The sequence below is a fragment of the Hevea brasiliensis genome, chromosome 9 (genome assembly GCF_030052815.1).
Source record: "Hevea brasiliensis isolate MT/VB/25A 57/8 chromosome 9, ASM3005281v1, whole genome shotgun sequence".
Lineage (NCBI taxonomy): Eukaryota > Viridiplantae > Streptophyta > Magnoliopsida > Malpighiales > Euphorbiaceae > Hevea > Hevea brasiliensis.
The window spans coordinates 26599225-26616489 of NC_079501.1; the positions used below are offsets into that span (position 1 = coordinate 26599225).

General features: G+C 35.4%; 3 protein-coding genes across 8 annotated transcripts; all 3 read right to left on the bottom strand.

The window, feature by feature from the left end:
• Positions 1 to 156: 156 nt before the first annotated feature.
• Positions 157 to 4850, bottom strand: LOC110636328 (elongation factor G-2, chloroplastic). Of its 2 annotated transcripts, none has more exons than XM_021785981.2 (4): positions 4464 to 4850; positions 2207 to 3621; positions 1179 to 1691; positions 157 to 956 (listed from the first exon to the last, which is right to left on the bottom strand). In XM_021785981.2, the coding sequence occupies exons 1-4, from the start codon at positions 4738 to 4740 to the stop codon at positions 789 to 791; spliced, it is 2373 nt and encodes a 790-aa protein (XP_021641673.2). In that variant the 5' UTR covers positions 4741 to 4850; the 3' UTR covers positions 157 to 788. The 2 variants fall into 2 exon arrangements, with proteins under 2 accessions (XP_021641673.2, XP_021641674.2); XM_021785982.2 differs by having other exon boundaries at positions 618 to 956; positions 4409 to 4845.
• Positions 4851 to 7819: 2969 nt separating this feature from the next.
• Positions 7820 to 8920, bottom strand: LOC110636316 (21 kDa protein). Its single transcript, XM_021785970.2, has one exon. It carries the CDS (start codon positions 8823 to 8825, stop codon positions 8211 to 8213), a length of 615 nt encoding a protein of 204 aa, XP_021641662.2. The 5' UTR covers positions 8826 to 8920; the 3' UTR covers positions 7820 to 8210.
• A 2846-nt stretch (positions 8921 to 11766) lies between these two features.
• Positions 11767 to 16586, bottom strand: LOC110636333 (uncharacterized). Of its 5 annotated transcripts, none has more exons than XM_021785991.2 (9): positions 16313 to 16584; positions 16076 to 16222; positions 15883 to 15980; positions 15270 to 15342; positions 15119 to 15179; positions 14938 to 15023; positions 14757 to 14846; positions 14509 to 14580; positions 11767 to 11992 (listed from the first exon to the last, which is right to left on the bottom strand). In XM_021785991.2, the coding sequence occupies exons 1-8, from the start codon at positions 16415 to 16417 to the stop codon at positions 14518 to 14520; spliced, it is 723 nt and encodes a 240-aa protein (XP_021641683.2). In that variant the 5' UTR covers positions 16418 to 16584; the 3' UTR covers positions 11767 to 11992; positions 14509 to 14517. The 5 variants fall into 5 exon arrangements, with proteins under 5 accessions (XP_021641683.2, XP_021641685.2, XP_021641682.2 ...); XM_021785990.2 differs by lacking the exon at positions 11767 to 11992 and adding an exon at positions 12001 to 12130; XM_021785989.2 differs by lacking the exon at positions 11767 to 11992 and adding an exon at positions 13646 to 14042.
• Between the last annotated feature and the right edge of the window lie 679 nt (positions 16587 to 17265).

Below are 17265 nucleotides of genomic sequence, written 5' to 3' on the forward strand. Positions count from 1 at the left end.
AATTTTGGTATCGATTCCAATTGCCATGCCATTAGCGGGGGCCAAAATGATCTGGTACGTTTCCAAAATGTTTTCCTTAAACTGGCAGCGGCCAACATCAAATGCCTTCAACAAATACTAACGGTCGAATTTTACCTGATTAATCAAAGTCAGGTATTAATAAAAATAATATAACTTTATAATGACTTGTATTACATTCGTAATTGTCGAATATTTTTAATGACTAGCATTTTTCAAATTACATCAAAGTACAAGGTAGACAGAAGCTTATTAGGAATGGCAGTTAGCCGATTACAAGAAAGAGCCCTCTAGAAAAAAGCTTTTGCTACAAAATCAGCTGTTCTGTTAGCCGATCTCCTAACAAGAGAGAAAACCACTTAAGCAAACCTAGGAATAAAGGATTTTATATCCAGAACATTGGAATTGATTTCCCATCTCTTAATCTAAAAGTCCAATGTAGGGAAAAGAGATTTCTAACATTATTTCATCTTCTCTTATCCATACATGGTTCACATTGACTCAACTCCACTAAACTTGTTTGCATTTATACATGAATTGGGGTATGCATGAAAACAAAACTGATTCATTGGATGTCCAGATACTAGTCCTAGTGTGCATATGTAACACTCATATGAGATGAGAGTTCTTGATAAAATTGTCATGATTTTATCAAGATGTCGAGTTCTGTCCCTGAGCGCTGCTGTGTGTGTACATTATCTACTGAAAAAAAAAAAAAAAAAAATCACTAGTGTCAATTTGACAAAAAGTTCAAATCCTCCTCCCAGGAATCAAGCAGCAACTTCTTGCTCCTTTGAAGCAAGCTGGTTTTGAATGTGTTGAGGGACAACATCAAACTTGGATAATTGCATGGTATAGGATGCGCGACCTTTTGTCATTCCCCTAAGAGTACTAACATATTGAAACATCTCCGCCAGCGGAACAAGGGCATCAACCACCTGCGTTAATTCCAAACCATCGTATCAACAATTTTTGATAAAATTCAACTATCTAAAATAGATGCATGCTTTAGTTCTTTGCCTTCACTGATCATATCTTTTCTTACGTTATTCTACAGATAAATGAGGACCCAAACCTACGCAATGCATTGCAGCCAGAGTTGCGTAATCCTTGGTAAGTAATTCAAGAAAAAAAAGATCATTTGCTTAACATTAACATACCTTCAGGCCACCAGGTTTGTCACCGAAGCTGTTAATCTGACCTCTTCTAGAGTTGAGATCACCGATAACATCTCCCAAATGTTCTTCAGGGGTGACCACTTCAACTTTCATTATAGGTTCTAGCATCTTTGGGCCAGCTCTCTTCATGCCATCTCGGAAAGCTCCCCTAGCTGCCAATTGAAATGCCAAAACACTTGAATCCACATCATGGTAAGAACCATCTACCAACACAGCACGTACATCCACCACAGGATAACCTGCAAGCACTCCATTATTCATGCACTCTTCCAATCCTTTCATCACACCAGGAATATATTCTTTTGGCACTGCACCTCCCTTAATTTCACTTTTGAACTCATATCCACTGCCTGGCTCCATAGGTTCAAACCGTATTGTTACATCTGCAAACTGTCCTTGTCCACCAGACTGTTTTTTATGCACATACTTCACTTCTGAAACTTTGGAAATGCTTTCACGATAGTTTACTTGGGGTGCACCAACATTAGCTTCCACCTATAAGAATGAAACAACCCACCCATGTCATTTCATCCAAACCAGCATTTAAAGATATTTGTCCTTTGCAGAACTTCAAAAATTAAGAACCATCGAATTTCTCATGGAGAAGAAACTAATTCCTGTTGGTCAAAAGTGAATACTATCTTATCCATTATTATGAGACAGGCAAACCTAGTGTAAAGTCTGGTTTTACACACACACAGAGGATCATTCTCCACCCCCCAGCCCCTTCTACCCATTTCTTTCACACACACACAGAGGATCAAATAAAGTCTGGTTTCTTCCTCAAACTAGTGTAACAGATTGATAGAGTGAAAAAAAAAATGTAGGCTAACATATTTTTCCTGTATATATACATATGCATGTGTGTTAAGGAAAACTATCAAACCGTTCACACTAAACAACAACATTAAGATTTAAGCACCATACAAATGAGAGGGAGTTTAAAATTAAGTGCATGAACATTTAAGATTAAATTGAAATCAGATGCATAAAAAGCTGAAGAAACAAACCTTAAATTCTCTCTTCAGGCGATCTACAATAATCTCAAGATGCAATTCCCCCATTCCTTCAATAACAGTCTGGTTGATTTCTTCATCTCGTGAGAAGTGGAAAGAAGGGTCCTCCTGAGCAAGTTTGATCAACCCAGTTGCCATCTTATCGATATCAGCTTTAGTCTTGGGTTCAATTGCAACCTTGATCACAGGATCAGGGAAGTCCATTCGTTCAAGCACAATAGGATTATCAGGATCACAGAGTGTTTCGCCAGTTATGGTATCTTTTAGACCTGCCAGAGCGATAATATCACCAGTTAAAGCTAACTTAACATCCTCCCTACTGTTGGCATGCATTTCTAGCAATCTTCCGATTCTCTCCTTCTTTCCTTTGTTTGCGTTCAATGCATAAGATCCTGCAGCTAGCTTCCCTGCATAAACTCTCACAAATGTGAGGGATCCCACAAATGGATCACTCATGATCTTGAAAGCTAGTCCAGAAAACGGTTCATCATCACTTGCAGTCCTTTCAATTGTTACTTCAGGGTTCTCAGGATCAGTACCGTTCATAGATGGCAAATCAAGAGGAGAAGGCAAATAATCAACAACAGCATCAAGCAATGGCTGAACACCCTTATTTTTAAAAGCAGACCCACATAAGACTGGCACAAAACTGCTGGCAATTGTGCCCTTCCTAATTAATTTTTTTATGGTTTCTTCATCAGGTTCAACTCCTTCTAGATATTTCTCCATAGCATCATCATCCGACTCAACTATATTCTCTATCAACAGTGCTCGGTATTCTTGAGCCAACTCTTCAAGATCAGCGGGAATATCATCATATACAAACTTTGCACCTAATTCTTCTCCTGACCAAAGTATAGCTTTCATTTTTACAAGATCAATAACCCCTTGAAAATTATCTTCTGAACCAATTGGAATTTGAATAACAAGAGGTTTAGCACCCAGGTTTGTTATTATCATGTCTCTTGTTCTAAAAAAGTTTGCTCCAAGGCGATCCATCTTATTGACAAAGCAAATTCTTGGCACTCCATATTTATCAGCTTGCCTCCACACAGTTTCAGACTGTGGTTCCACACCAGCTACACTGTCAAATAGGCAGATAGCACCATCCAAAACCCTGAGCGCCCGTTCCACTTCAAGTGTGAAATCAACATGGCCAGGAGTATCAATAATGTTAATCCGGTGTTTGTTCCAGAATGTGGTAGTTGCAGCAGAAGTAATGGTGATTCCTCTTTCTTGTTCTTGCTCCATCCAGTCCATTGTAGCTGTTCCTTCATGTACTTCACCTATTTTATAGTTTCTTCCTGTATAGTACAGTATCCGTTCAGTTGTAGTAGTCTTTCCTGCATCTATGTGAGCCATAATTCCAATGTTGCGGTAATCTTTCAGTGGTACTGCACGCTTTGCCTCTGGAAAAGGAGAAGAAAGAGAGCATGTTAACTTAAACAGAAGAAAAAGAACAGTTATGAACAATGTAACATGCAAATGTTAGCATTTGAGCTATAACATAACAGTGCTCACATAATCAATACTGCAAAAAAATGAGATTGTCTCTCACTAACAGTAGGACGCAATTCCTTTTGTTAATAAATCAAAAAATGATCAGTAGAGCAGTCACCCTACGCTTTCAAGTAGGATAATTATGTGACTTATTACCATAAATTTATTTATTGTTGCTAGTGACTGGTAATTTAAGAACATGAAAAGCTATTTTAGTCATACAGGATAAGGATGGAATGCTTTTCTTAAGCAGAGAACTTGAGCACAAGAAGTGTAGTTTGCACTCTCAAATTATATGTGCACTCCATACCACATTTTCCAGCTCAATATTATTATCATCTCGCCAAGTAAACACAAATTGTTCCATAAGAAGCCTAATTATGGATAATTATGCGACTGATTACTCTATCCCATCAGCTATCAAAATCTAAACTTTAAAATGCCATCAAGTAAAATACATACATACTAAAAAAAAAATAAATCAAACAACGAATCTCAAATTTCAACGTCAAATATATCCACAAATTAAACAAGGTCATCAAATAAGTGTTTCACTAATTATTTCTTAATTAACGCAGCAAATAGCCCAATACTGCAATCTAAACAAAAGGGTACGTCGAAATGGCACGAAAACAAAGAAATTCAGTAACACAAGTAGCAAATAAACAAAATTGAAAAAGAGAGAGAAAGAGAGACCGTCAGCGGCCCTGGCAAAGACAGACAAAATCGAAAAAGAGAGAGAAAGAGAGACCGTCAGCGGCCATGGCAAAGACAGACAAGTTTCTCCTCCTCCGTTGCTGTTGACATGAAATAGAGACCTTGGAAAACTGTGAGCCAAAACGCATGCTTCCCAAAAAATGAGAAAGCGACGAAGAGATTGAAGAAGGAGAGACTGAAGCTCGAAGAGGGAGACCCAGAAACCGAATCGGTCTGGAGGAAGAGGTAGCTCCCCTTGCCGTTGGAAAGTCATTGAAGGTGCAAAGCGAATATGAACTGGAACCGGTTAATCTCAGAGTCTCTGCCGCCATTTTCTTGGTTTAATGCAAGTGTTGTGATTCCCTCACTCAAGAGTTCAGTTGGGAATGATAGGGATGTTATTTAGGGATAACGAAAAATTTCCCAGGCTTAGCTTTCTGTTGCATTCTTCAGGGCATCAAATCAATACTCAAGCCTAATTTTGTTTGGCAAATTTACCATCTAGTCCCTGAATGTTTTCACCATCACTACTTAATTCCTATATATTAAAAATTAAACAATTTAATATGCGAAAATGCGAAATTTTCTGTCAGTCAAATAATATACCTCTTGGCTATTAAGAGAGAACATTTTTATTATTTAAAATATAAATTTTTATTTAATATAATTATAATGTATATAATAATTTAATTATAATTATTCATTACAACCAATAATTATAATAAACTATTCATAAACATGGATTTTATTATGTATTTTTCCTAAAATACCCTCCTCTCTCTCGCACAACGCCAACTACAAGCCACCAAGAGAAAAAGATTTACCCAAAAAACAAATAACCGCATATTGCAATTACTCATCCATTCCGGCCACCATTGTTTCCCTCACCCAGCAAATTACCACACCGTCTACGTCGGTGAGAGGGAGACCACCACCCCGACGCCAACGCGCACCATCTGAATTGGTCCTAATGAGTGAAGATGCAGGTCTACTAAATTTTTAAATATAAAAATTGATTAAAAAAATAGAAATTAATTAAATTAAATTTTTTAAAAATTTTGATTTCCAAAAAATAAGGGAAAATTTTAAATTTCTTTTAACTTGAAAAAATTGTATTTAACAAAGAAAATCAAGGCAAAAATAATATGATTACGTAGGAATTAAATTGGATTATTTTTTACAAATGATTTTTTTCCAAATAAAGTATAAATTAATCAATTAGTTATTAATTTAATTAGTACACTATTAAAAAATTAATTAAAAAAATGTACTTATTAATATAAATTAATAAATTTTTAATTTCAAAATTAAACCATCAATGTTTATGTTCACATATATTTTAATAATAGTTTTAAAATTTATATAAAAATATTAAAAATTTTGAAATTCTAATATTAAAATTAAATATTATTTTTTAATATTTATAAATAGAAAATATTTTATAAATAAGTAATTATCTTGTTAATATTTATAAAATATTAATTATATATCACAAATACATAAGTATATTAATTTATAAAAATTGTTATATTATTATAGATAAAAATTATAATTAAATAGTATTTTATTTTGTTATTCAATATAAATTTTAATTTTAAGTATTAAAATACTTTTTTTACTTTTTTAATTTTAAAATTATGTATCCAATCAACGAATAATTAAATTATATGCATCATCAATTTTTTTTTAAAATTTTAATTCAATTTAGTGTTCGAATCATTGATTTATTAGATGGACCTACCGAACCGAGTCTAATAATAGTAATCGGCTCTCTGTATTTGTGGGCTTTGAACGCAATTGAGATATCCAAATTGCCCACTACGCAGTTTGATCCAATTTTCTTTGTTTTCTAATGACACTTGTTAATTCAAGATAACTGTTTGGTAGCGAGGAAAAGGGAGATGAAACTGATAGAAAAAGTGGGGAAAAAAAAAACTTAGAAAATACCAATTGAATTAACATTTTCTTAAGCATTTTCTTGAATTGTAAAATGTAATAACAGTCAACTAATCTTTAATTAAAGTTGGATACATAATCTTTTTGTCATTTAATTTTTATTAAAAATTAATTACGAAAAAAATTATAGCTTGGCTTTGGATTAACCTGTGCTCACCACTTTAAAATGAGCTTTAGCCCATTGGGCCATGATGGAAATGGGTTCAAAATAAACCCAGAAAAGCAAGTAAAAGAAGAAAAAGGATTTTTAGACACTTGCAGCTGGAAACCAAGAATATGATTTAGAGGGGAAAAAAAAAAAAAAAAAAAAAAATATATATATATATATATATATATATATATATATAGTCTTTAGTCCTCTATTGCTTCTTAATATTGGTTGTTACCACATGAGGTCAGTAATAGATATAATTTCTAAATTATATAAAAAAAAATACAAATATCACAAGTGGATAAGGCCAGTGATAGAAAACTTCTTGAAGGAATGAGTGATTTTGGTGATGGGCTCATCAGTAATATAGAACTTTTTGCAGTAGATGTCGGACTGGAAAGATGCTTGGCCACGTTCTTCATTTTCATGCTCTTTATCAATCAGTAGAAAGCAATACCGCCAACCAGCTAATTGCTAAGAAAAAGGGAAAAAAATCATCAGGACCAGCGGAGGGCGGTGGTTGCAGAGCTTATCAGCGACCCACTTGTGCCTCAACTCAGGACTCAGCTAGATACCACCCACACCATAGTTGTACACCCTCTCACCAGACAGGAAAATGCACCAAAGCTTGAAGGATTTCCAGACCGCAAATACACTTACAGAAATAGGAAAGAACAAACACAGCAAAGCAGCCCAACCCTCAACAATGACGACCCGCTGTAAAAACAACCAAAAACAACTATTTACGCCCCATTGGAGGAGGTAGGGTCAAGGGAAGGGAGGCCTTCCCCTGCGCGGGGGGCAGGGGAAGACCGACGGTGCAATAGAGAGAAGGGCTAAGAAGAAAAAAAAAGATCGAGAGAAAACTCTGGTGCAGTCGAACTAGTTATTTCACTGCTCAATTCGTTGCTTCTTTATGTTATATGTGTTTTTTAATCTTTAGGCAAAATGGAAATCTTTCCTTTTATCTATTAGATTTTTTTTTGTTCCTTTGTATGTTAGCGTTGCTTCAAATATCTATTGCAAATTGCAATGTCTGCCAAGATTTTGCATTTCAAACCTTTTTTTCCCAACTTGTCGACTTGACCATTGATTTATTGGGATAATATGACTGAATATGGTAGGTGCAGTAATCTAGTAGTTGGGCATGGCCCATGGGTGTGAGCTTGGGGATTTACATCCTAACTTACACCAACGTCTATTATGGACTGGAGACTGGAGAGGGACAGAGAATACTCCAGAGGGAAAAGGCAGAAGGGGAAAAGAGAAGAACAGCAAACAAATACATAAGAACAACAAACAAATACATAGGAATTTTGTTTTTCATGGTAAAGTAATTTTCATATGGTTACAGATGCACATAAAGTATATTTTGCACAGCATAAAACATGACAGAAAAATTTACAGTTTTACTTAAAAATCAACCCAAAGAAACCTCAAGCAATTGCCCATTCCTTAGCCTCACTTTCAATTCCATTGACTTGAGGGACAACTGAACCAACTGATATGTGGGGGTACCAAACCATACTCGCCAAGTATTGAAACTAGAAGAAGAGTCTCATCAATAATTGCAGGAAAGGATGACCCAAACTAATTAAGGCTAAAATTTCTCTTACTTGAGCTCTCCTGAGAAGTGGGTTCCCCAGAAACTCAACTAACAACAAGAAGGAGACATACAATACAAGGACTTCGACATTATTTTAAGTTGGTATGAGAAGAAGCATAGTTATTGATAAGAGCCAAGGCATTACTAGTCAGATGAGCAATTTTCAATAGGTGTCTCCTAGCAACAGTCTTCACATATCCATTCATGGACTCTCCAGCAAATCCATCCATACAGGTATCATCATCTGTTAAGGCTGCACTAACCCATGTTTGTATATTAGCCATTACTTGATAAAAATTTGATTCTCCAGCATGACCCATCTCCCCAATAGACCTTTGCAGCTCATACACTGAGTCACCAACTACCTCCACACAATCTATTATAGCTACAGTCTCTCTAAGCTTCAATCCATGGATTCTTGACATATTCTTCATCAATCTTGATGTTGATTCGGTGGCTTTAAGGGTAACGTTAAGAGCAGCGTTGGCTAGTAATTTGGGGTCGGTCTTGATTTCGCTTGCATAGATTGAGAGGGACCGGTAGCACAATCTTGGATAGGTCGTGTTGCTACATGATGTTCTGATGTATTGGGTATTTGTGTTGCTAGGTACGGGTCTAGTGGCTGAGCTAGAATTTATGTGGGTAGAGAACTGAAGAATGAGAGTAGCTATAAGCACATAGACTAAAAGTGGACCTGCTTCCATTTTCTCTCTTAAGCAAGGAATACTGCCTGAGTATTATGAGAAGGAAGAGAGAAGCTAATTTATAGAAAATCTCAAGCTGTGGTTCCCACAAAAGGGGAGGAGATGAATAAGGCAGGAGAGATGAAAGGCTTAATCAAGATAGATTAACGATGAATAAAAACGAGTTAGGTCCTTATTTGCTGAAGAATTAAGAATTTGGACAGTGCATTGATTGGGAAGTTTTTGTATCGTTGTCTGTGCCATTACAGGAGTCAATATCAGATCCAAGAGCAGAAAATGAACAGCATTCTTGCACATAATAAAGTTCTTGCACATAATAAAGTTTACTTAAATGAACTGACACTTTATCAATTATTATGTAACCCTACCTTCCTATTAACCTAGTTATCACCTCAATCCAAATTATGATCCCAACTTTGTTTGTCTCGAACAGGCAAGCAACATTGTCTGCAATAAATAGGGATGGCAATAGGCCAAAATGAGTTTTGTCATTTTGTTCCTGTTTCACTGTGTATTGAAGCGAAGACAAAACAAGAAGGGATTACAAAAATATTGGAACCGAAGGGACTCGATCTCATTCCCGTTCCGTTATCATTAATTATTGAGACGAGAAGTCAACGTCAGGCTCAAAATCGAAATAAGGATAAGAACCGAGAACCATCATCTCATCATCCAAGAAACATGGATGAAAGTTGATGAATCAAAGAGACTACTGTGTAAGAAACTTATCTCTTGATAAAATAAGACAAAAGAATGTATCAACATCTGACTGCTACTCATAACAAATCCATGCACAACATATATAAAATAGTACGTCTACGTAATTAATCGCAAGGGCCATGGCTCAGCAAATTTTTTGTCGGCCTCTCTCTTTCTATCATTTATCAGGGATTGTGACATCAGAAGAACAAAATTTCTGCTAATTCAGCATTATAATCTTATGCATTAATTAAGATAAACAAAATTTTCCTTGAGGAAAATTTTGGCATCGTCATATTTGGATCATTTGTCAAATCAATCTTAATCTCATAGTAGCTGGGATTCTTCAAGGACTAGAGCAACCCCAGGTGAGGCGTTGAGGCCCCCATGCTCAGGTTGTTGTTTACAATAATTTCACATCTTATTTATATTTTAACCGGGAGCTCAAATTAATGGGTCTGAGTCCCCAGTTGGGGGTCCACAAGCACAAGCCACTCGAATTAATTATGTAGCTTCCCCACTTAGCCCATGAGGCCTTCATCGGTTCTCGCCCGCTCCATTTTCTTTTCTTATCTTTCCTTTTCTTTTCCGAGCACTTGAACCGCATCACATGCTCAGACACCACTTTTAAGGAGACACGTGGTGACTTTAGTGATCATCGCGTCAGCTTTTTCACTCTGAAATTTTGCCTCCCACTATCGTGAGTGAGTCTCCTTTAAAACACCCTTTATTGGGGATGGCAATGGAGTATATCGGGGATGGGAATTGTCGTCTACGTTCACTAGAGATAGGACTGTAGCTTACAATGCGATGCAGCTAACAAACTATTCGCAAAGATATCCGCCAACGGTTCGTTTGTGGGCACATGATGAACAACAATCTCTCTAGCCCCATTGAATTTGTTCTTGAACAAAATGAAGGTTAATTTCCAAGTGCATCATTCGGGCATGATTCATCAGATTTACTGCCAGGTACGTGGCGGTTAAATTATCACGTTACAGTTTAATTAACAACGATAGAGACGCATGGGGATATTTAAAAAAAAAAAAAAAAAAAAAAAGATTTTAACCAGCATACCTCGGCCATGACAACTGCTAGAGCACAGTTGTGAGCGGCCAGTCACAATACCTTTGTAAATGTATAGGTCTAAAGCTATATAAGCTAGTTAATAGAAAAGATTGAATCAAGACATTGATTATGAAAGTGATGGCATGGAATCTCTCAAGGAGGATTGAACTGTCAATTCATCTTAAGATGGGTTTCAAAGTTAATTAAGCTACGAAATGTGTTAGGCACCACAGTTCACCTAAACAACCAAACACCACTAGATTAATTTAGTTTATTTAATTATGTTCCATTAAATTGATACCTTAATCGTGCAATATATTCACACACCACTGAAATATTATTTATGTAAGCACATAATGAACAAATATCATTAAAAAAATGGATATAATTAGTCAAAATAAACAAAACACGCCCCGCACGATTTATGTCGATCATGACATCAGGCAAAAATCATGTTGATAATGGAAATAAAACAGACGAATGAGTAATAAAGCCTTGAGAGGCTCCAAATGGTAGACCTGCAATTAAAAATGGTTGCCTGAAAATAGAAAATACAACCAGAACATCATTTTTGAAATCCTGCAGTACAGAGGACCATACAAACTACGTACAAAGGTTTTTATTTCTGTATGTTCCTTATAAAGGTCCATATAGGGTTTTCTGAAAAATCACTTTTTTTTTTTGTTCTTCGAGCAATGCTTTAGGAAAATGGATTTCTGACGATCCAAAACATACCAGATTCATATAAAAGGTTTTGAAACACATCAATAAAATAAATAGACATGGAATTGAGCAAACTTATTGACTTCAGAGGCTTAACTTCATGAAAAGCTTGCACAAAGAACACAATTGAGTACATTTCAGACTTTTGAAGCAATTTGTGATCACTCCAATGACTCACCAAGACTCAAGGATTGAGAATTGGAAAGGGGTTGGAACTTGTTTGGCCCTAGAACACCCTCAACAGGATTTTCTCTCTTTTATCTTTCTAAAATCTCCTAAATTTTAAGAGGATTCTGCCTCTAGGCTTTCAATCCCCTTTTTTCTGTAGATTTTATGACACATTTATAGGCTTTAGAGTTGGTCTGGTAGAAGAAAATCTCTTTCCTTTTCATATAAGGATTTCTTGAAATTAGGGGTTTCATGCCTCCACAAATGGGTCTTTCTTCTTGCCACTTTCTTTCCTTATTTTGAAATAATGCACAATAGAAAAAGGTTTGCACAAGCCTTTGAAAAGGTTTGCACAAGCCTTTGAAAAGGTTTATACGAAACTAAAACAGGTTCGTACAGCCTAAAGTCAACCAGGTTTCGTTCCAGCACCTCTGAAATTATCTCGATCACTAAAACCAATCGAATTATGCCGTTGACAAGCAGTCATTAGATATCATCATCGGGCAACCCTAATACAAAAATCCAACATTTATAGTTTGCCCCACTTTGGTGAAGCTTGTGCAAGTGATTTCATAGAACAATGGAACAAACGAGGCTGTAAAGATTAGTCTCCATGTAAAGATTATTCTGTCCAAGCTGTAAATAAGCTGTGCAATAAAACTCAGTTTAGAAAATGGAAAATGAAAAACAAAAAATAATGTATCAAAATATTTCCAACCATTTAATTTGATGAGTTGAAAAGTGGAGCTTTTAGGGATTATGAAACCTCTCTCACTCACTTTCTCTCTCTAAACTTTTAACCTGTAAAATGTTAAAGTTCAAGTTTACATTTAGTTATCCAATCATTAGTATTATACTTTCTCTTTTCTCCTCCCCTCTCCCTCCCTCCCTCTCTTTTTCCCTCTAAACTTTGAACCTTTAAAATGTTAGCATTCTAGTTTAACACCATTACTATTACTCTCTGATACTATGACTCTTCATTTTGCCCTGTCGTACCTGTGTCAACACGACACGACAAGACACGACATAAGACACAACATGGAATATGCATCCGACACATATTTATGCAGTCGAACACTCGAAGTGACAGAGATCTCTCAAGATGAAAAGCATATTGAATTAAAGGATAGGTAAAAAAACAAGTTAATAAGAGAATGCAACTTTGAATTAAAGGATAGGAACAAAAAAAAGTTAAAAAATATTTAATATTTCAAGAATCCAATAGTTGCAGATAACAATTAATTGTGGCTAGCCCCCTTTAAACAGATTACTTCAACCGTATTGGTCTACATAATGTATCCAAGCACCCATGTCTAAATTTAAATCCATTTTTATGTATTTTTTGTATACAAAGTTCACAAATCTGACACATGGATATGTAACCATTTCCGACACCCATACCCAAGTCCAAGTAACATAGCTATTACTCTATCTATCTCTATATCTCTCCCTCTCCATTTTCCTATCTCTTTCTCTATAGACTTTGAACCTTTAAAAGGTTAAAGTTCAAGTTTGATATTAAGCAATCCAACCATTATTATTAATCTCTCTCTCTCTCTCTCTCTCTCTCTCTCTCTCTCTCTTTGAACCTTTGAAAGGTTAAGTTTCAAGTTTCATACTAAACTATCCAACCATTACCCTTAATATTTTTCTCTTATCTTTTTTCTCTCCCTCCCTCCATCTCTCTTTTTCTTTGAAATTTAAACCTTTAAAAGGTTAAAGTTCAAGTTTGACATTAAGCTATCCAACCATTATTATTACTCTCACTCTTCTTCCCCTGTACAAATTTATAAGTGAATGATATGTAAAATATATCAAATAACAAGTAAAATTATTACGTAAATGAAATTGTTTGGGATAAAACGATAAAGTGTGATAAGTCTATGATATATCTAATCATAAAAATATTGAAATTTACAAACAATATAATTAATGAAGTAAAACTAATAGATTTTTTTCTTTGAAAAATAAAATTATTGAATTAAAATTTACAATCTATTAAAACTATATATATGTCTTAGCCCAGTCGCAATCTAGCTCTAATACCAAATATTAGTATTGAAACCCTAACATTTCAGTTATTGAAAGAAATAGCAATTACAGAGAAAGACAGAAGAAAGAATTAAGAAAGAGAAGGGAAAAGAAAGAAAAGAGAAAGAGACTTGAGAGAAAGAACTGAGATTTTATTAAAATATCTTGGAGTAATCAGTATTGAGCTTTCCAGCTCTGTTATACAATGATTACTCCTTGTTCCCACCAGATCTAACAGCTGGCTACATTATAACTGCCTCTAACAAACTCACATTCAATTAACAGCTTTTCCCTCCATTCTTTTAACTACTCTTCTCACTTCTTTCTATACCTAGTCCTTCTATTTGTAATAGTTCACAACTTAATGCTTTTAGGTAATAGGCAAGCAACTAGTTTTTACAACTGATTGGCATTAGGTGCCACTTTGCAAGTCAAAATAACTCACATATTGTTCTTATTTCTGACTACTGAGAGGCAAAGCTTCACTCTTTCCCACAATCAGGGTCTGGATCAACCAGATAGTCAAGCCTATAACAGAAACACATTATTGAAATCCACTAAACAACACCGTGTTGCTTGGAACTTAAAATCTTTTAATTGCTTTCCTAGTGAATGCACTTATTTTAAGTAACTATTGCTCTTAAGGGCTCAACTCCACTGTTCATGACAAATGCATGATATGAATGCATGCACATGCTATGATGGTTCAGGCATCTGAGACATAGTCTGCATGATACGCGTGAAATCAATCTTAAGGATTATAATGTTCAACAAAATTTTTATCTGTGGCTAAAATTTCTGTTTCAGTACCATTTCCAATAGTGTCAGAAGCTACAATGCAAACGTACATTAAAAAGTAGTCACTAAGCATGACCCTATACAATATTTCATCGATTTCTTCCAACTTTTGGCTCAAAATTTAACCTACCCAATGAAACCTAGAGGCCAATTCATCTCAATAATGTATTCAACTTAGCAGGGAACTATTATTTACCATCGAGTGCTAAACTGTCATGTACTTGAGCATAGCTGCACGAAGCTTTTCCATGAAAGCTGCTGCTTCTTTCTGCAGGGGACAGATCAAGTCTGATGTAAAGTTTAGGCATTTAAATGCAGTGCTACAGTTTTAACAGGTTAGCTAAATGATTTATAGTATAGATGTGGTTTTAAGTTCCTCTACCACAACAATAAAGTCTCAAAAAAAGAGGCATATTACTAAAAGAATTCATCTAAAGGTCACACCTGGTTACTTTGGTTGGCATTTGATATATTTTCATCAAGAAGTGTCAACAAGGATCTATTGAGTTCATTCTTCTCAACCATCTCTAACAACTAGCATACATAGACAAAGCCATAGAGTAAACATAACTATGCAGAAAGTATACAAATCAAAGGCTGCATGAGTGAAAATAGTAATACGTACAGTTGCTTTCACATCCTTCGATGTCAAGATTTTGGTTAGGCTGTTCCTTGCCTTTACAAGTTCACCTTGCATTTTATCATAGGCTTCTGTAGTGGGACAACAAATCATGATGGATCTTTTTTTTTTTTTAAAAAAGGCAAATTTTAATTAATCAAAGCAACAGTTTGCCGAGAATATTGACCTGTGCCTTCCAGCAGAGCCTTCTGCAGTGCTTCCAGTTCAATCAATCTATCCTCCATATCCTGAAAAAAAAAACATTAGAATTGAAAACATTTGCTTGGTTTTTTAATGCAAATACGATCCAACTCTCATGTGTAATTTGAAGAACAAACCTCTGTTTTTGAGACAGCAAACCGAAGCTGCCCCAGTTCAAATTGTAGATGTGAGAAGAATTCCTGATTCAATCTGGAAATTACATGTGTTCAAAATTCAAATGGCATTATTCAGCTGCAAATTCTTATCTTAAGGAAAGAAAAAAAGTATCGATTCATAATGGAAGCATACGACAATGCTACAGAAGGAAAAACATCAAAGGGGAACTGCACCTGTAAATCATATTTAGAATCTTAAATATCCTATACTTACTATGCAGAGCAGGTTGGTTGGCATAACAAATTGCGGCCATAAAAGGTCCAAAAAAGAACCCCTCAAAATGGGTGGGGAAAAAAGGGAACTAAATCAGAATTAACTTAAAAGGTCAACTTCTAATTTATGTTGTACATTTTAGAGAAGTTTCTAAGTTATGTGCATTTCATAAAAAGCTGCTTATTTGAAGTTGATGCTCCAATCCCAGCTTGCCTAGACTTAAACACAAACAAGTAACAAACTAAGTCGAGTCATCAGTCATACTGTAGGCCATATGGGTTAGCAAACTTGATATATCCATTTTACGTCGTAAGAAACAAACTCTCAAACACATTCTGTACATTAGCAGTAGGCACTAACCGGGGCCTCATCCTCGCAATCTCAAACTCGATCTCCTGAGCCTCAGTTTCAAGAAAGTACTCAATAAGCTCCGCTGGAGTATCCGGTATAACTCGAGACTAAACCAATAAGAAATAATTATAAAAGCATGAACAATGATAATCACAAACATGTAGAAGTGAACGTTAAGAAGGGCAAGAATATATAAAGTTACTCGGCGCAGAGCTCGGCGACGCTCTTTCTCTTCGCGGGTATGTTGCTCAAATGCCTCACGAACCTCGGCGTCTCTCTCCAGGCGTCTTTGGAACTCGCGTCGGGCGATGTGGCCCGTCTGTGGAGGACCAAATAACCCCTCTGGATCCTTCCTTCGCATAATGAAATTATAAAAATATGAAGGAAAAAAGAAAAGCAGAAAATGAAAATGAAATAACAGAATTTTGTAGAAACTTACCCATCCAACGCAGGAGATTCGGGGCCTGCGACTGGTTCTTGTTATTGGCCTTGTGCGGACAGTGACTGTTGTGGAGAAGGCGATGCCAAGGCTAAGAGCGGCCATTTGCAGCCCCTGGAAGCTCAGTCCAGTGAAGCAGGAGCTCTGCAGTATTATGTTATCCGTTTATCTAAAATTGAGAGCTTGGTTCAGTCCGGTAGGTATGTTGACAACGAGGATTACAACCGTCCCATTTTTTGTACGGTTACAAGCCCCATCTGAGCCGTTTGATCTGGCAAAATGTGAATAGCCTTCACCCCTTCGGCCTATTTGTTAAGATGGGCCTTGCTACATGTTAAACAAACAGTTTAAGGATTTTAAGCCATTCAGACGTTATGGGTATTAACTTTGTCTTCTAATTTTCTGGTTGTGGGCCTTTTTATCTATTATCTTTTCAGAAATTATTTCATGCAACCTTGATCTTCTCGGCACTTCAAAACAAGCCTTGATGTGTACCCCAAGAAAATAAATTTTAGAAGGTCTCGCAGTAGCATGTGGGATTTATTGGTTATTGAAAAGACTCTGATTCGAGTTGTAACTTAATAATATTGATTTTATCATTATGAAGTTGAAATTTAAATTCAAATTTTACTTATTTGATCACTGCAGAGGAGTTTAAATTTTAGTTTTTTGGGTTTTGATATGAACATGGTTCAAGTTCAATCCCCTAAATAAGTTTTAAAATTGATTATTAATATATAATATATTATATAATATATATTTTAATTCTTTTTCAATTTTGTAGTTTTAAACTTTTTAACTATAATATACATATAAAATTAATTTTTAATTTAATTTCAGTACAATATAATTATAACTTTATTTTTAATAAAAATTTAAAAATAAATTAAAATAATAAAATAAATTCAATTTAATATAGTACATACAATTTTTCAAATCAACAGTCTACCCAT